We start from the raw sequence: 19,279 nt of genomic DNA on the forward strand, positions 1-19,279 counted from the left end.
CATCCTGGCCCTCAGAGCCTGGGAGTTTCTCAATGGAGCTGGAGTTTGGGGAATGCTCCGCAGGGGGCTGAGAGGGCAGGCCAACGAGGGGGGGCATTCCAAGCATTCTTTACTTCCTGGAGGAGGCGGGTGGCGTGGGGCCAGAGGGGTAGCAGCTGCCCAGCAGTGGAGGAAAGGGGATTTCTTTGGAGGGAGAGAATAAAGGCGGAGGGGGTGTCTTCAAGCTGCAGGGAATAGAGATGGTTGGGGGAGGGGTGGGAGATGAGGGAGGGTGGGGGCGGGGCTGTGTTTAAGCCACCAAACCCAGCTCTTCCTTTAGTGCTGAAGGCAAGAAGAGCAAACTGGGAACGACCGTCCGGGCTCCCCCACCTGCTTAACGGGCCGGAACTGCAGAGCGCTGTCTCCGGGAGCCTTTGGGAGCTAAGAGCTGGGCTTCTGTGGTGGTTGTGTTTTGTTTTTGTACGAAGCAGGTGCTCCAGATCCCACCTGTGACAGCCCAGGGGGAGTGTGGGTTAAAAGGAGGCTGAAACCTCACCCCACCTACCCGAACAGAACAACAGAGGCTATTTTCCAATCACAGTTCTGGTTTTTAATGGAGTGGTTCCTTCTGGCCACAGAGGAAGGAAGAGGGACCATCAGGTAGACAGAGTCAGGGCACGGAGCGAAGGAGCCAGAGACGCCCTCCTGACAGTGCAGTTGATACCCGCCCTCCTGACAGTGGGTTGATACCCGCCCTTCCATGATCAGTAGGGAATCACTGCAAAAAGATCTCCCTGTTCACAAAACTTAGACGTCACAGTGGATTGTCCCAGAACATGGTACTCCCATTATTGAAAGCAGCTAGATTCACTTTGTAAAAAGACAGAAAGCTGAACACATAAAAATAAATAAGGGCATTCCAGGGTCCTGGAAGCCCAGGGCAATGGGTACATCCATTCTCAGTAGCAGGAGCAGCTTGGAGGCCAGAGAAGTTTAGAGTCTTCGAGGTCCAAGGTGGGGTCCAGGGGAATCCGGGCCCCGTGAGATGAAGTCCGATAGCAGCAGCCTGAGCCTCTTCAAGTCTTTCAGATCCCTAGCAGCGACTCCGGGGGGCCTGGGCCGGGTTTGAGGGACGGGAAAGGGGAGAGAACCTTTGAGGAGACAGAGGTGTTCTCTTACTGCTGAGATAAATAAGGAAGGGTACCCCCTAGAAGACCATTCCCAGGACACCCCGGGCACATGAGGGCGTGCCACATTCCAGTTTTAGCGGCAGGTGGGGATGGGACCCATAGGGCAAGGGTTTCCATCCCCCACCTTGGCAGGAAGTCACCATGCACAAAACTTGTCAGTGCAGGGAGACAGGCTCTGAGCGCGTGCTCTTTCCTGACGTCTGTGGCTCTACCCTACCATGTGAACAGGAAGGGGGCCACCTGGGCTGACCCCAGGTCTTCCCCTTCTCTCTCTCTCTCTCTCTACTAGCTTCTCCTCTACTGTCTTCTCAGGTCCACAGGGCTGAAGACCTGAGCCCTCCGTGTGCTTTACTTGCCCACTCCCCATCCAGCCCTTTCCGGGACTCAACTGCAAACCAGCTCAGCCTTTCTGGCTGGGGGGGGGGGGCTAGTCTTGGGAGGTGGGGGACGTGGCAGCCTCCCCTCGGGGTGCAGCCAGCTGCATTGTAGAACTTGCCCAGGGTGGGGCAGTGCCCACCCCCCCACCCCCTCAGCTGAGCTTTGAGCAGACCCCCAGTGCCTGTCGGTAGGCCTCTGTCACCTCCTGGCAGTCTGTCAGGGAAAAGCAGCTATCCCCCAGAGGGTCCTGCCGCCAGCGCCTCAGGCCCCTGCTCCCAGGGCCATCTGCGGGGGGCTCCTCAAGCCCCATGAGGTTGTCCACAGACACACAGCCCCGCAGCAGGGGCTCGGGGAGCCGCTCAGGCAAGTCCAGCTGGTCGAATGACTCAGAGGACAGGATGCTGTCCTCACTCATAGCCCCTGAGGGGCGGCTGGCCCGGACCAGGGGGTGAGGGGAGGCCAGTTCATCCAAGGAGCCGAAGGTGGTGGGGGCTGGGCGCTCCAGGGCCGTGCAGGAGAACTTGCCGTTGTGTTTGAGGATGCCTTTGCGATGCAGGGGCAGCCCTGGGGTTTGGGGGGGCTTCTGCTCCTCGGAGTCTCCGCTCACGAACACGTCCCCTGCATCCAGGAGCTCCCCAGACTCACTGGGTTCAGGAGAGGAGTAGTAGCCAGATTCCCGCTGCCGAGACTTCTTGAGGATGCCCTTCTTGGGGAGCAGGGGGGCAGCCTGTCCTGGGTCCGCAGGGCCTGGGCTGGGCTCAGGGTCTTCCCTGGCCCCTTCCAATGAGGGCGGTGCCTTCTTCTTGAGAATGCCCTTGGGTAGCTTGAGGTTGCCCCTGGCAGGGCGAAGGGAGGGGTCGTCCACCGGGTCGCCCTGGAGTGACTGGGCCATGTCGTTCTCTTTGCGGGACTTCTTCAGCGAATGCTGGCGCTCCAGGCCTGGGGCGACGCTCCCGCCTCCGGGCGTGTGCTGCTTGAAGAAGCTGCAGACCTTGGCCCCGTTCCCCAGGAGAGGGCGGGAGGACCGCCGGAGCCAGTCGGCCATGGAGGCGCGGCCAGAGTCGCTGCCAGGGTGCCCTCCATCGTGCAGAGCCTCCCGCTCCCCCACACGGGTGGCATAGCCCCAGTTGACCCACCAGTGACTAGCCACATCCTCGAGGGTGGCTCGGCGGGTGGGGTTCACCATTAATAGCCACCGGATCAGGCCACAGGCATCTGGAAGACAGAAGACAGCGGCGGGGGGGGGGCTTCAGATTGGCAGCCGCGAGAATGGGCACCCTGCAGCCCCTGTCACCAGTTCACCCCAATGTGCGCTAGGACCGCACAGCCCCGTGTCAGATGCGACCAGTCCCGCCTGGGCTCCGCACATGCCACAGCCCGGCCGGCTCCCCACAGCCTCCAGCTTTCTGGGATCCACCGCCCATTTCTTCTTCCAGCCCTCGGCCCCTCAGGACCAGGATCCCTTCTTTAGCCTTGCTCTACGTTAGTGTTTCTCCCTGGAAATGAGGGGAGGGGCTGTGCTCCAGAGTAAACCAAGGTTCTCACACCCTCCTTCCTGCCTTCTCCATGGGATGTGGAAAGGCAAGGAGACTTCTCAGCATGAGCCCTAGAACAGTCGGGAACGAGGTGACTGCAGCAAAGAGGACCCCAGTTACACTATCAGAAGCACTTCCCAAGTATGAAGCAGCACGCCCATAGCGGAGAGAAGGGACGCCCCTTCCCTCTCAGACTCACAGACCCTGGAGGCAGAGACGGAGGACAGCAGGTAGGGGGTGGGCCTCTTCACCTCCCTGCCCCTGGCTGGTTCCCGCCTCAGGAATGAGGGAAGGACACATGGGGCCTGGAGGACAACACCGGCATCTCTCACTCACCGGAGGGTTTAGGCGGCTCCCGGTAGGAGCCGTGGCTGATCTGTCTCACCAGCGTCTTGTGGTCCTGCCCGTCAAAGGGCATGGTGCCGTGCACCAGGATGTATAGAAGGACACCCAGGGACCAGCTGTCCACCTAGGGAGGGGGAGAGAAAGAGAGAGAGGGTTAGCGAGGATGCCTGAATGTCACAGGCTGGAGGGCGTCCCATCACACCAGAGAAGAAAGCGGTACACGCTGGAGAACTCAGGGGGCTGGGGCATCTGAGGACCACCTCCCTCTACGACCCAGGAGCAAACAGGGTGCCGCTGAAGAGGGACTGAAGTTCAAGAGGAAAGGTGTTGTCTGTTGTCTGCCTGTAGGAGGGGCGGCCACCAACAGGAGCAGTGGTGAGGTCATCCTCTCTGGGCAGGCTGGGGTGGTGGTGAGAGAGCCCACCTCTCCAGGGAAAATGGCCGGGTGCCAGGAAAGAGAACAGGAACTAGGAAGGTGAGGGGGCACAAAACCAGACTGGGGGGTCAGCAGACTTAGGTTCTCGGCCCAGCTTTGCCGCTCCTGCTAGGACCTGGCAAGTCCTTACTTTTGTGTGACGGGTGGGGGCGGCATTTTGTGCTCTGAAGAGGGGAAGAACTGGAAAACCAGCCCACCTCGCTCAGAAAATCTAGAGTGGTGGAGGCAGGCTGCGGGTGGAGAGCAGACACTCACCTCCGGGCCCGTGTAGGGCTTCCCGTTGACGATCTCGGGCGAGGCGTACAGGGGGCTCCCGCAGAACGTCTGCAGGAACTTGCCCTGGTGGTAGAGGTTGGAGAGCCCGAAGTCCGCGATCTGCAGGAGCGGGTCAAACACAGGCAGGGGTCATGCCAAGGCCTGGATTGTTCTGCAGCTCTCAGCCCGCCCCTCTCCAGATCCCACGGAAACCCAGGCCCTCACAGGAGGAAAGGGTGCCAGGACCCCTGCCCCACGTGGCACGGATAACACCGCTCAGGCCCTGCAAGAGCGCACCTCAAGGAGGTTGTGTCAGCGAGGAATGCCTAGGTGTGTGGAGGCTCCAGGGTGCTCCCTGTTCCCCAGGTCCCTTTGCTCATACTGGACCCCCTCCAGGGATGCACTCTCCTGCCTATAAACATCTTCCTGATCCGGCAAGCCCCCCTCCCCTGAGACCTCCTTTTCCCACAAAGCCCCACAATTTCCAATGGCTGGCGGTAGTCCCTGCTCTTCAGTCTCCCTCCTCATATTACTGTGTCGGCATGTACCCCTGCTCACCTCCTTCTGTCCCCACCCCTCCTGCAGCTCTTAGCAAAGGTGTAACCCATGGATGGGACTCAACCAACATTTAGTGACTGCAGGAAGAGTCTACCGGATGTAGGCTGAGAATCGACTTCTCATGCCAACACCATGGCCCTCAGAAGCCAGCCAGCCCCATTAGTGATTACCGGGCAAGGGTTGGCCAGCCCTTCCTAGCAAAGGGTTCATCTCTGCCCATAGCTGGGCAGGAATGCAGTGGCAGGAACCTGGGGTCACCCCAGTATAGCTAAGAAGCAATGGTGAAATCAGAACAAAGATCAGGGCTGTGGTTAGAGCCCAGAAGAAGGAATCTTCTTTCAGGACTCCCTGAGCCATCTGATACCGAGGGCTTGAGAGGTCCCAAGCCCATCTTCTCACTCCCCAGAGAGACCCTTTCCCCCAACTATCCTCAGATAGAAGCAGAGGCCAATGCCCTGCTGCTCCCTGCCTCTTCACCCCCAGCAGAGCGTCATGTGTGCCCAGGGTGGGGAGGGCTGTTTTTCAAACTCTGGCTCCTTCATTTATGGTTTTATTGGCCTCTTATCAAGCAGTTACCATTTGAAGCCCATAAAGAGGCAAATGATTGGTTAGACGGGAAAGTTCGTGCCTGTCTGGTTATGCGAGCTTCCTGGCTCTGGCTCCCCTCCCCCTGCTTAGCATCAAAGAAAGCCCCACCTGCTCCGGGAATTGGCCGGGTAAGGGGAATAAACTCAGTGCCTGGGTACTTCAGGGCATGGGTTCAAGGGCCACTGAAGGGAAGGGACTGTGTGTTGGGCTCAGGAAGATTCTGAGGAGTGTCCTAGTGCAGGGTCCAAGCCCTGCAGGCACCTGCAGGGGCCAGCCCTTTTCATTTCCCCCTTCCAGCCCTGAGTTTATGCGACCAGCACCTCTCAGATCTCAGCTTAACGACTTAGGTGTGGGAATTCAGAGCTGCAGGAGGGAGAAAGCTGGTGCTGGGGTGCTTGGTCTCTGGAGGAAAGTGCCAAAGGGCTACTGAATGGCAGCAGATTAATGTGTGTGTGTGTGTGTGTGTGTGTGTGCGCACGTGCACGTGCCTGTGTGTACGTGCACACATGCGTGCGTGCAGGCAGGTAGGGAGAACTCAGGCCATGGCTCTCTCTCCCTGCCAGTCCCAAGCTTGCATGCAAAAGCTAATCCTAGATCTAGGCTCCTATCAGCCTGTTACGTCAAGAGCACTGGCTGGGGAATCAGCAGACCTTGGTTCTAGCCCAGATGTAACCACTCCCTTGCCATGGGACCTTGAGTAAGTCACTCCTTATCTTGAAGCCTCAGGTCTTCATCCATAAAACGAGGTACTGGAATGGATGATGTTTGAGTTCCCTACTGGTACCAACATCTAAATCTGAGCTTCTAGAATCCCCTAAGCACTTAGAGATAGATGCCTGGCGAGGAAAGAGGGCAGAAAGGCTGGGGTGAGGTAGGGAGCTGAGGGAAGCACAGAAGTGGGGCTCACCTTAATATTTCCATTGGCATCTAAGAGGATGTTCTCCAGCTTGAGATCCCGGTGGACAACCCCATTCTGAAAGGGAGGGAGGAAAGGGGGTCAGGGGGAGGTCCCCAAGAAGGACAGGAGGACACGAAGGCCTAGTCTGGAAAGTGAGGTAAACACAAAGGGGGCCAAGTTGGGGGAGCATGGGTAGGCTGGGGATTTTGTGGGAACGCAGTACGACGGGTCACAGACCCTTTCACCCCTAGGAGCCACAGCCAGAGACGCCAACGTCCCCAGGCCCCAGAGTCCAGATTGAGTTTTGCCTCTGCTTCTGTCTCCCTGCGGGATCCTAGACAGGTCGTGGACTCTGTCTGGCGTAAACCAGTCCCAGAGCCCCAAGGACCGCCTGTCAGAGTGGGGCCGGGCAGGGGGGCTCTCACCTGGTGGCAGTAGTGCACAGCGGAGACTATCTGTCGGAAGAAGTGGCGGGCATCCTGCTCGCTGAGCCGCTGCCGCTCGCTGATATAGTCGTACAGGTCACCCCGGCTGGCATACTCCATGACGATGACAATCTTGCTGCTGTTCTCAAACACTGGGGCACAGCAAGGTGGGGATGTCAGGCCCTTCAGAGCGCACTGCTCCCCACGGGGGGTCACACACTCCTCCCCGGCCCCAAACCAGACAGGACCTTTCTGCAGGGATATCTGCCGACGGGATGGGACAGGGCCAAGTAAGGGCAGGAACAGGGCTTCGGAAGCTCCCGACATCTTCCAGGAGCCGTGAGGTGAGGCCGAGGGAACTGGCTTATCTTCCCTCTCTTTGCAAGTTCAGGGTTTTGAGTATTCTTTCTTCCTATCTATCTATCTATCTATCTATCTATCTATCTATCTACCTATCTAAGTGAGAGAGAGAGAGAGAGAGAGAGAGCAGGGGGAGGAGCAGAGGGAGAGGGACAAGCAGACTCCGTGCTGAGCACGGAGCCTGACACAGGACTCGATCCCACGCCCCTGAGATCATGACCTGAACTGAAATCAAGAGCCTGACGCTTAACTGACTGAGCTGCCCAGGCGCCCCAGGTTTTGAGGGTTCTTAAAACCAGCCTGCAAATTCCCAGGAAGACAGGAACATCAATGGATGAGAATGACAAGTCATGTCCTCTGGTTCAGAATCTGGTACTTTGTGCCTTGGGACGGTGGGCACACCTTGTCCAGATACATCAGCAAGAATTCAGGTTTGGGGTTTGAATCCTGGCCCCGTCCCTTACTAATGGGGTGAGCTTGGCAAGTTATTCAACCAGTGTGCCTCCGTTTCCTCATCTGAAGAGTGGGATATAATAGTAACCTCCCAGAGCTGGGGAAGATGTCGGGAGAAGTCAGCGATAGCTCGGGGGCTGGCGGAGCAAGCTGGCATGGGGTCCGTCAGTACATGGTGCCGACTATTCCGTTTATGATCAGCATCCTCGTGCATACACTTGAAAAATAATGCCCGTCATGATGTTTGCCTTAAGCATCTGAAGAGGGATAAAGGTACATGAACGTGGTTTGTAAACCACAGAGCACCGTGGAAAGCTGAGACAGAGTTCTAGCACCCTCAGCACCTTTGACCTCCTGGCAATGAGCCCATCCCAGCTCATGGGCCACTCAGGCTTTGTCCTGGCTCGAGCTGCCTGGAAAGGTAGGGGAGGACTGGTTCATCAAACTGGCTGGGTGTGCGTCCGAGCTTGTACGTCCGTGACATTGCATCTCTGTGTCAAACGAGTCCTAGGAGTCTGGCTTGCTGAGCCAGCCCCAGAGCTACTGCTGTCTAGCCTGGGAGAAGGTGCGGAGAGAGGAGGCTTCTCCCCAGGGAATCCCACATGCCAGGCGGTTGGATACATGGCCAGGAGGACTGTGCTCTTTTCCTCTCCCACATGGGCAAGTGGTCCTGATGCATGGTGGTCCCATCTCCTGGGGGGTTCCCCGGTGAGACCCTACTCCTGTGGTCCTCCAGATGTCTGCAGGGGTGCAGGCAACCTTTGTGCCATGAAACTGGAGGTCAAGAGCCAGCCAGGGTACATTCTGAAGAGCTGCTAGGTTCCTAAAACTGGAGCCCGCCCACCCCAGTCCTTCTCTCCTGAAGACTGTGGCAGGCCGGAGATGGACGGGGAGGGGGTGCCGCCTGTCACACAGCAACTGTGACACCCCTACCTCAGTTGTGGAATCTGAGGGGCAGGAGAATCTACTGAGCTTCAAGACTCAGTTCCCAGATGTAGCTTGAGGTAGGGGTGTGGGGGAGAATTCACTCTCTCTCTCTGCCCAATCACAAGCTCAGACTGGCTTAACCAATACTCTGTCATCTACCCACTTTTCCCTGGGGGAAATACAGAAAGCTACAATTAGCCTTCTCAGCCACTTGCCTGGGCTCCTTGGGGAGCTCAGGCCACGGGGCCGTGTCAGTGGCTCTGCTCTTAGTCTTCCCATGGACAGAACCCAAGAAAGACTTCGCTCTTACTCCCCTACCAGGAGTATTCAGACAGAGGGCAAAGCCACAGGCCTCCTTCCCTCCCTCCTGCTGCTGCTGCTACTCCTGGTTTCCCATCTAATTGTTATGTAAAGGCTGGAAGCAGACAGGCGTGTGTGGGAGCACGCTGCTCCCCCTCTTTCCCTCGTCACCCTCTCTTGCTCACTTTGTTGTCTGGGTCACAGGGAACAGGGCAGATGGCGTGGAAAGCCAACACTGATGTCAGAGCAAGAGGAGCCTAAGAAAGATGAGGAAAGGTGGGAGCCAGCCCCATGGAGGGAATGATTCAGAGTCTGGATCAGACTGTAGGAGGCCTGGCTCTTGGGACGGGTGAAGAATGACCTCCACGCCCCTGAGACAGGTACAGGTCTATGTGTGTCCCAGCCTCCCCCAGAATGCTAAGGATCTCACTGGGTTGGGGAGGTAGTGTTCCATTATGGAAAACCTAACAATAACAATAAAAAAGCCTACAGTCTGTTGAGTTCCTCCCATGAGCTGAATACTCAGTGACATTTCATTTGAACTTTGCAACTACCCGGGGATATAGGTGGGATTGTTCCGTTTTACATACAAGGAACTGAGGCCTACCCAGGGCCTAATTAAATTAGTTGCCCAAAGTCTTACAGCTGGGTTTCAAATCCACCCTTTGTCCAACTCCACAGCCTGTGTCTTTTTCACTTTTCGGTGTTGTCCGTTCTGACTGCTCACACACACACACACACACACACACACACACACACACACACACGCACAGCTTCAAATGCCCTGCCTCCGTACCTTCGTGGATGGCAATGATGTGCGGATGGTTGAGTGACGACATGATCTCAATCTCTCGTCGAATGTGCATCAGGTCTTGCTCGTCTTTGATTTTGTCTTTCCGGATTGACTTGATGGCCACCTAGGAACAGAGAATGCAGGAGACTGAGGGGAAAGCTCTGGCAGGTACAGGCATTCCTAAGGATACTCTGGGAGCTCTGAGCCTGGCCGCCTGCAGCTGCTGTGAGTTCCACAGCGTGCACCAGAGAAGCCATGTCATCCAGCCCCCGGGTCGGTGACCGAGAGGCTGGAGAGCTCCTTCTCTGGGTTTGGCACAGGCCACACCGCAGGAAGTAGGGACCAGTGACCTTATTCAGATGAACAAGGAAGGTACAACCTGCATTTGGAAGGCCAGTGCTTTATGACTTACAAAGCAAACTTACCGTACGACACCATGAGGACAAGGGTTGGCCTGGTTTTGCTCGGCACCGGATGCCTGACGCCACACACAGTGCCGGGCACACAGGAGGCGCTGAATGAGCCTCTGTCGCATTATTACTACTGCATCGGCCCTCCCAGCCACCCTGAGAGTCAGGCACAGAAAGTTTCATCGTCCTCACGGATAGGTGAGAAAACTGGCACCGGAGAGGTTAAATGACCTGCTTCAAGGTCGTACAGCGACTAACTGGCACAAACAGAAATGAACTTTGAAAACATTACGCTAAGTGAAAGAAGCCAGACATACAAGTACAGATGGACGGTTCTCCTTTTTTTCCCTGAGGATTTTATTTATTTATTTGAGAGAGAGAGAGCGCGCACGCGAGAGAGAGAGAGAAAGAGAGAGAGAGAGCAGGAGAGGGAGGGAGAGGGAGCACAACCAGGGGGAGGGGCAGAGGGAGAAGCACACTTCCCGCTGAGCAGGGAGCCCCTGGGATCATGACGTGAGCCAGGCAGAAGCTTCACTGACTGAGCCCCCCAGGGGCGCCTGTCCCATTGGCCGTATAGGAGGTAACCAGAATAGGCAAATGCATGGGACAGAAAGTAGAACAGTGATTCCCAGGGTGGGGGGTCGTGGAGGTGGGGGGGGGGGCTACTGTTTCACGGGTACAGAGCTTCTGTGTGGGGTGATGAAAAGATCTTGGAAATGGGTAGTGCAGCTGTTTGCATGACATTGTGAATGTACGTAAGAGGTCACCGAATTGTAGCTTTAAAATGGTTAAAATGGTAAATTATATGTTATATATATTTTTAACCACAAACAAATGATGAAAAAACCCACACCAGTCCCTTCGGTCTAGGTAAGGAATGTCCCTCTCCAAGCAACAAACAAACAACCAGACAGGGAAGTGCGAGTCCCCTGGGCTTTGCTGTCTCCTCTGCAAAGGTGAAAATACCATATAAGGATCTAGCCCGGGGAGGGGGGGCTGGTAAGCGCAGGGAGTTCAGGAAGGGTGGGGTGAGGCAACGGGAAATGAGAGACTTGCCAAGATGCCAGGCCAGTAAGCAGAAAACTTGAGGAGCCTCTGCTTTCTCTGCCTCGACCCCCTGAGCAACCATGGGGGCAGAAAGAGGAGAGTGACAAGGGCCCTTCATGTGCAGAAGACGCGGCCTGGGGGAGAGTCCGGGGACCTGGGTCATCTTCTCCTGTCCCCAGGAGCCAGACCCACCTGCTCTCAGAGCCTCGGTTGCCTTTTCTGTGCAACAACAGGCTGAGGGAAGCCGTGTGGGGTGCTTTCCCGTCTGATGCCGGGACCAGCCCTACAAGTGCAGGGGGTGGGAGGTCCCTGAGGTGCTGGGCGGGGGCCGGGTGGGGTGCCACAGGGCCGATCAGCTCCTGACCAGTCCTGTCCAAGGACAGGAATGATAAATTCAAGACTTCCTCTTCAGGGGAGGAGGACCCGTTGGGACAAAATCTGAAGGCCCAGACTGAGGGAAACTGCTCCGCATTCAACGTCCCAGGAGCGTTTGCCTCCCCTCAAGGTTCAAAAGGAGATGAAAAAAAAAAAAAGTAAGCACAGCTCCAGGGGAGGGGCCTCTAATCCACCCTTTCACAGGGCTCTGGAGGCAGACAATGGCTTCCGGCTGGCGGGGACAGCAGCCATGCAGGCCCGCGCTCCCCATCGGACAAGAATGCGGAACAGCCTTAATCCCATAAGGGGAGCTGCGCACAATGGCCGGGCTCGGTCACCCCGGCAACGGGCCAGGGATGGCGTGCCCTCCACCCCGCTCCTCCCCCGGAGCTGCATCCTTGAAAGAGGGAGCAGGGCAGAGAGGACAATGGCCACAGGAGGGACCTGTCACCATGGAGCCTCCTCCCAAGATGCTGGAGAGGCCCCCGCTGCAGCTGCAGGGGCCGGGGCGGGCCGGGGCTGCCCCTCAGGGCCTTTCTTCAGGGACCCAAACCACCCTGATGAGCTAAGCAGAAAAATCCTGGCTTAGAATTGGAGGGGGGGGGATGGGATCCCCCAATGAGGGAGACTCAACTTGCAGCATCAACCTCTCTCCAGACCCCTTTCTCTCCCAGAGGGGGAGCTTTCATGGATTCGTTCTTTTCTAAAATTCTTTGTTTTTAAAAATCAGACAATAGATAAAGTCCTATGAGCTCTTCAGATAAAGGGCCATAAACATTGTATGAATAGGTATTTTAAAAATCATATATAAATCACATATCTAGATAATGACACAGAAATAGTCAAGAGCTTAAGATGCACATAAGAGCAAAAACCTGGTGTATTGCCGCTGTGTCCACACAGACCTGTACGGCAAGGAGACGAGTCATCACAGGCTTGGGGGGGGGGGGTCTCACAAAGACAAGGCCCAAAAGAGATGAGGTTCCAAAAAAGAGGGTCTGAGCGGAGCTAGGAGTCCCTGGGTCAGTAGAGAGTATAGATGTTGAACCCGGGGTCCATTTCTTTCAACTCTGGAAGCCTATGATTCCAGTCAGGATTGTTAATCCTCCGTGAATGGTTCCATCTTCCTGCTAGCTCACGTTCTGGCCTCAGGGGGCTAGGTCAAGGGCCCTCGCCCGCCCCGACATCCTCCCCACCTCAGGTTATCCACACTAGGTCCCAGGAAACCACAGCTGGCTGGCACTTCCTATGAAGGAAACAAGTTATGTCATCAGGCCTCCACTAGTCTCCAAGCAGACATACAAGAACGATGTCTCACTGCCCTGGGGGGGCTGGGCCCCTGCTCCCCCACCTATTCCTGCCCCACAGGACAGGCCCCTCGCCATCTGCCGGCTAGTCTGTCATAGTAAAGGAGATACAGAAACAGCTCGGGCCCAGAAGGCGCTCAGCCTACAGAAAGCATTCAATGACTGTTTGCTGGTCAGCACAAACCACAAGTAAGTAGTTATTGCTAAGTTGCTGGGCTGGCCCCTGACTGATAGGATGGACACCCAGATAAGATTTTCGGCCCTTCTTCCGAGGTATGGGTGGAGAGCCAACCTCAGTTACAGGACTAATTTGAAGGACCTTTGTTCTCATACGCTAGTTAGTGAAGCGACCATCCTCCAGAATTAAAATATACTCACTAGAGCCAAGGAGGAGAACAATTGCTGAATGGATCTCCCAGAGGTAGGAGGGCCACCTGCCTGGAGACAATCCTGGTTCATTCTGATAGAATTATTAACAGAGCCCTTTTTAGGGCGCCTGAGTGGCTCAGTTGGTTAAGTGTCCAACTCTTGATTTTGGCTCAGGTCATGATCTCCAGGTTGTGAGATCGAGCCCCGCCTCGGGCTCTGTGCTCACCAGAGATTCTGCCTGAGATTCTCTCTCCCTCTCCCTCTGCCCCTCCCCCTACTCTTGCACTCTCTCGCTCTCTTTATCTCCAAATAAATAAAATCTTTAAAAAAAATAGGAAAGCTCACCCTAATTAAAAAAAAAAAAATAGAACGCCTTTTACTCTCCAAAGTAAAAGCACCCGAGTTTAGGTGATATGTTATATGGCCACCCTACTCAGTGGGGCAGGACCCCCAGGCACAATAATTATGTGATAATAGAAGTGTGAATGCCAGGTCAATGGAGTGGGGGTCAAGAGTCTAGGTATCTGATTCTTATTTGTCTCTATGGAGCCATGCAACTCAAGACAAGCCACTTAAATAATCTGGTTAACTGGTGTGGCTAGTTTTAAAGTCCTCATCTGAAAAATGAAAGGGCATTTATTCTTCAAATATCCGCTGAACACCTACTGTGTGCCCGGTGCTATACTAGGTGTTGGAGATTTAGACAGAAAACGAATAGTCCCTGCACCAAGGCCCTCAGTCCAGGGGGAGGAATGGCAATGAAATCTACCGTGATGAACAGGACAGTTGCAGTCCCTGCCTGCCCAGGGGCTCCAGGACTGCTGATGAGAGTTTTCTTGGCCTGGGGGGAGCAGAGAAAACCACCTCTGGGAGAAAACTTCATCATAGGTCTTGAAGGATGAAGTGGGGTTTGCCAAGCCAAAGGGGGTAGGCTGGGGAGGGGCATATAGGCAGAGAGAAAGGTTTGTACAAAGGCCAAAAAGAAAGGAACCATTCATGAATTTGTACATCAGGACTTCTAAGCTCCCTTCCAAACTCTAGCATTTTCTGCTGAGCTTCTTCAGAAGTGGGTCACTGACTACTCTGCCAGGAAGGGACTGGCCAAGGATGGTTGGAATGGGCTTGTTCGGAGGCCCTGTGCTATGTCCGTGTAAATCTGCCTGGGCAAAAGTCCTATAGACACTGGCTCATTTTGCAAAGACAGCAGGACTAATGCCCCATCTCCTTTTGCAAATGGCAAACACTGAAATCCAGAAAGGTACACTGACTTCCAAGGTTCCCTGACGCACCAAGGCAGAACCAAGATGGAAGGGTGTGGCCTGCAGAAGCTGCCATCTCAGAAGACAAAAGTTCTTTGCAGGGGCCTTGCCCTGCCTTGGGCTCCCTGCCTCCCACTCTTGGAGAAGGGAGGACTTCACCCCCTGCCTTGGGCCAGGCTATGCAGTACCACCAGGCACCCCGTTCCACTTAGAGATCTGCAAACACACCTGGGAAATGAGTGTTGGGGCTCAATTGGTTAGATGCTTCCTCCCCTGCAGGAACTCAGATCAGGAATAATCTGGATTCCGGAGAGGATGGCAGAAAGGTCTTAGAAAAAGGCGATCTAGCAGCGCTGGTTTCAGGTGCCCGGAGACAGGGTGCAAGCTGGGCATCTCCGGTCACAGCCATCTCCACGAGTTGGAGCCAAGATCCTTGACTCCTCTCTGGCCTTTCACGGAGCAGCTGCCATCTGGGAGGTGGGGCAAGGAGCTGGAGGATGACCCATTTAGATAACGGAGGAGAGGTTTGGCTGGCCCGGGCTAGCCTGGGCAGAGTGGGAATGGGTCTGGGGGTGGCTCACCATCCCACCAAGCCTGCCAGAGACCCAGGCAGGGAGCAGGAATGGGCTCCGGGAATGAGGGGAGCCTTAGCTACCTCCCCTAAACCCCGTGTTGTGCCCGCCCTCTCCTCGCCACCCTCCTGCCCGCTCCGCCAGGTTGCCGGGCAAGGCGCTTCCCTGCCCAGCCCTCTTGTGTGGTTTGGCCACAGCCCAAGGACAAGAGTCGCCTGCAGCCGGAGCCTCCCTCCCGGCTGCTGAGCAGGCAGGTGTAGTCGGGGCTGGGAGGGCAGCGTCACGCAGAAGAGGCCTTTGGCGGCTGGCCAGGCAGAGCCCTTCTCTGGAGCAGGGGCCAAAGGAGAGACTAGGACTTTGAACAAAGCAAAGAGCAAAGTGGTTTGCGTTAGGGAACCACAGCACAACCCTGTCTCTTGCTCAGGGCAGCACAGAGCCAGGATGGGGTACCCCAGGAGAGGGGTGGGCCGAGAGTCAAAGCCAGCCTTGCTGGGATAATAACACGGTGTGTGTCGGCTCCTGTGCTGAGCCCTTTACCAACACGATCGTATGTCATCCTCTCAGAACCCCACGAGGTAGGAATTATTCTAAGGCCCACCCTCTGGTCCGATTCCTTCACTGAGAGGAGGAAACGGAGATGCACAGAGGTCACAGAGCTGGAAACCCATGGTCTGACTCTGAGCTACACAGCCTTCCTGACGAGGTCAGAACCAGGAATGTCATGTAGTTCACTCATCCAGAATCCCTCAACATCGTCAGCACGTGTGGGGGTGGGAGTTTGTTCCCAGTGACTCTTCCCACCCTCAGCACTGCCTGGAGCCCTGGGAAAGGCGGCTTGTGCTCACTGTTGGAATGACAAAGCACACGCAGGCAAGCCCAGGCTTAGCTCAAGACCAATTCCCCGTCCAAGACTCAGTATTGGTCACCCATGGCCTGGGGTGGTCAAGTCAGGAGCCTGCGTTTCAGACATGCCACTAACCAGCCACACGACAAGTCCCATCCTCTCTCCGGGCATCAGTTTCCCCATCTGTCAATGAAGGGATCAGACCATCTCGGTCACTTTCCAATGTTTTGACATCCCATGCAGCAGTCCAACAACTACAAGCCACAGAAGCATCCCTGTCCCAGATCACTACGCACTGGACTCCCCTTGCAGAGAAGACAGCCATGCAGATCATCCCAAAGGCTTTGGTGGATTCTACCATTCCAGGGACCCCAGCAGGTGTTTTTCTTTTGGGGGGAGGGGCAGTCAGGGGAGCTGGGAGAGTCACAGGAGGAAATGTCATTTGGACACCAGGAATGTCCTCGGAGAGGAGAAGATCCAGACCAAATATTTGTTTGTCCTTTGATGCCCTCCTGGAGTAGCCATTAGTCCTGCCCACTTGCCCCTCCCTTCGGACAGTCCCATCTGGCCCCTGATAATCTCATCTGGGCAGGCTGGGAAAGGGAAATATGCAGGAAAGGTAGAGAGAATATTGGGATGGGAGTCACCCGCCAGGCTTTCCTCTGAATCTAGCCCCCCACCAACAACCTCCGTTCATTTTGAGGGATGTCATGGGCCATTCTCATGTCCCTCTCCCTCACAGAAGATCCGGAGGCACCAGGTCAGCCTCTCTTAAGGGAGGACAGTGAAGAGGCAGGGGTGGGGGTGGGGTGAGGAAGAGGAGTCCTCTCCAGAACGGAGAAACCATTAGCCCCGCAGGCAGCTCCTCTCCAAGCAGGACAGAGACCCTGCGCAAATTTCCAGCAGAAATACAGAGTGGTCTGTGGATCAGGGTGGCCCCGTGCCTACTGACCTTAGCTCCCTGCACACAGAGAGAGGCAGAAGGCCGGGGAGTACCTTCTGAATTCTCTCTTTTCTGATGTAATAAGAGCTGGAATCCCTGCCTACAGCCACTGAGGTTTGAAAACCGAAAGCTGGTTTATCTCATTCCAGAATCAATGATATCTCTCTCTCTCTCTCTCTCTTTCTCTCTCTCTCTCTCTTTCTCTCTCTCTCTCTCTCTCACACACACACACACACACACACACACACACACACAGTGATCCAGGTCGAGAGTCTGATGGGATCTCAACTTCAATCTCAGTTTCCCAGTTTCTGGGCCACCCCAGTCCCCCAACCCAGTCTGTCCTCCAACAAGAGGCACATGGTGTTTTGCAGCTAAGCCCCTGACAAAGCCTGAGCCCAGGGGTCTCAAGCCTAGAGCCTCACTGGGCCCTCACACTTTAGAGAAAGAAAAAGAAAGGAAAGCCAGGAAGTACATGATTGCCCAATAGCTGTAACCTGGCAGCAGGCAACCGGGGACTGTGCCAGGCCTTAGCAGGAAAAACATACTCGCCCCTATTGATGAGGCCATAATCCACACCCTTTCTCCAGCATCCACTCTCCTTCACCAATGAAATGACTTCTTGAATTTCAAACCAGTTACTGACTGAAAGCAAACAATCTGGGGAGGCGACGGCTCCCGCAGTCCATAGGGTAAACCATGGATACGCACAAATACACTGGTCTCATAACCAGCACCTGATGGAATTTTACAAAACAGTCCCTAGACCACCTGCCCTAAAAAGCTTGATAGAATACAGTTTATCGGGAGGCGCCTGGGTGGCACAGTCAGTGAAGCGTCTGCCTTTGGCTCAGGTCACGATCCCAGGGCCCTGGGATCGAGACCCGCATCAGGCTCCCTGCTTCTCCTTCTCCCTCTCCGCCTGCTTGTGCTCTCCCACTCTCTGTCAAATAAATAAATACAATTTTTAAAAAATGCAGGCTATCTGGCCCCATCCTAGACCTTCGGAATAAAATCCTCTGGATATGGAACAAGAGAATAAGTATTTCAAAAGAAGCCCCCCAGGTGATTCCTATGCACATGAAACACATGTTTGTTAACTGACTTTTGGCAAACTTGCTACCCTTCCAGGATTTGCCTTTCCAGATATAAATATCGGTTCTCACTGCAGCTTCTGTGTATCAGGATCAATTTAAATTCACATTTGTAGCTCATTCAATCCTCACAGCAGCTTGGGAGGGAGGCTGTGGGTTTCCTTGTTTTGTTTTGTTTTCAGTTTTGCAGAAGGGGAAACTGAGTATAGAGATAAAATAAATTGCTCAAGGTCTCACAGATTATCACTACTATCACTACTACTACCTACATCCCCCTCCCCACATTAACTGGACATTTTTCTGAAAAGGCCCAAACCCAAAGGTATCTTGGGACACAGTAGACATTGCACCAGAGCCTGGTTTCACATTCCCCAGAATAAAAAATCCATCCTAATGAAACTTGGAGTCAGTTTTAGAACTGGGAAGGACCTAAGCCCATCTCCACCCCACCCCAGTGCAGACCCCCAGAGTAGGCTGGGCTGCCAGATTGTAAGAACCGAGTTGAGGAACTGGACCTCACATATTCATCCAAGCACACACTCATTCACTAAACTCATACTAAGATCAGGCACCTTCTAGCTCCTCTTTGTGTTACACTCTTTTGGATACTATGCTCCAAGCAAAACTCAACGTTTAAGGCTCATCTTCTGTAGGCAAGGGAGTCTTCTCATCTCAAGAGAGGACACTATGCATCTTCTATGCACCCTGGACCAGCCATCGGCTTCACTAACCGGGCCGTCATCATATGCGGGCTAGTGTTGGGGTTCTCAGGTCCAATGCACGCCTCACCCCCGGTTGGCACCACACACACACACACACACACACACACACACGCACGCGCGCGCGTGCGCGCAAAGACTGAAGGTTGGCCACTCCATCGAAGAGGGCTCTAGCCCCCGGCCCAGCCTGCATCCCTCACCGTCGGCGGCCAAGCCCCGCGCCCGGCCAGCGCCGTGGGAGGGAGTCGCACTTACCAAGCGCCCCGAGCTCTCCCGCGCCTTCTTCACCTTCCCGTAGGTGCCCTTGCCCAGGGTCTCGAGGAACTCGTAGCGGTGGCGCAGGTTGTGCTTGTGGTGGTGCCGCTTCACCGCCTGCTTCTTCATCTGGGGCTTGGGCAACTTGATGAGCCCGTCGGTCAGGGGCCGGGCGAGCTCGGCGGTCAGGGCGGGGGCGGTAGAGGGAGCCGGGCCGGGGCGCCGGGGGAAAGCCAACGGCTCCATGGCGGGCAGGAGGCAAGCGAGGGTGGAGGGGAAGCCGGCTGCGCGGGGACAGCTAGAGCCCGGGGTACAAGACCCGCACCCGGGGCGGGGAACCCGCAGCCGCACAACAGCGCGCGGCAAGTAGCCGCGTTCCAAGTTGTTATAAACGCTCCGAGCCAGAGGACCTGGCCACGCCCCCGCCCCGCGCCCATTGGTCTGCTCGCAGGCCGTACGAAACCAGGGCCGTCCTCATTGGCTCGCCCGGGCCTTCGGCCCCGACTCCTCCCCTGGCCGAGTCTGGCAAAGGTGTCAAAGGAGCCCCGCCCACTGGGCCCCAAAGAGACAGGCTTCGGGGAATAGGAGACACCAGAGGAGGCTCCTTGGCTGGTTGGTGCTACTGGGGTCTGGAGCCTTTGAGAGGCCCTGGAACTGCTCTTGCC

The 19,279-nt window shown here is 55.6% G+C and overlaps 1 protein-coding gene across 1 annotated transcript; it reads right to left on the reverse strand.

Moving 5' to 3' along the window:
* Positions 1 to 566: 566 nt before the first annotated feature.
* NUAK2 (NUAK family kinase 2) lies at positions 567 to 18,997 on the reverse strand. Its single transcript, XM_026480520.4, has 7 exons — positions 18,615 to 18,997; positions 9,424 to 9,544; positions 6,588 to 6,739; positions 6,172 to 6,237; positions 4,119 to 4,238; positions 3,419 to 3,551; positions 567 to 2,762 (listed from the first exon to the last, which is right to left on the reverse strand). The coding sequence occupies exons 1-7, from the start codon at positions 18,858 to 18,860 to the stop codon at positions 1,699 to 1,701; spliced, it is 1,902 nt and encodes a 633-aa protein (XP_026336305.2). The 5' UTR covers positions 18,861 to 18,997; the 3' UTR covers positions 567 to 1,698.
* Between the last annotated feature and the right edge of the window lie 282 nt (positions 18,998 to 19,279).

The sequence above is a fragment of the Ursus arctos genome, unplaced genomic scaffold, assembly GCF_023065955.2.
Source record: "Ursus arctos isolate Adak ecotype North America unplaced genomic scaffold, UrsArc2.0 scaffold_2, whole genome shotgun sequence".
Lineage (NCBI taxonomy): Eukaryota > Metazoa > Chordata > Mammalia > Carnivora > Ursidae > Ursus > Ursus arctos.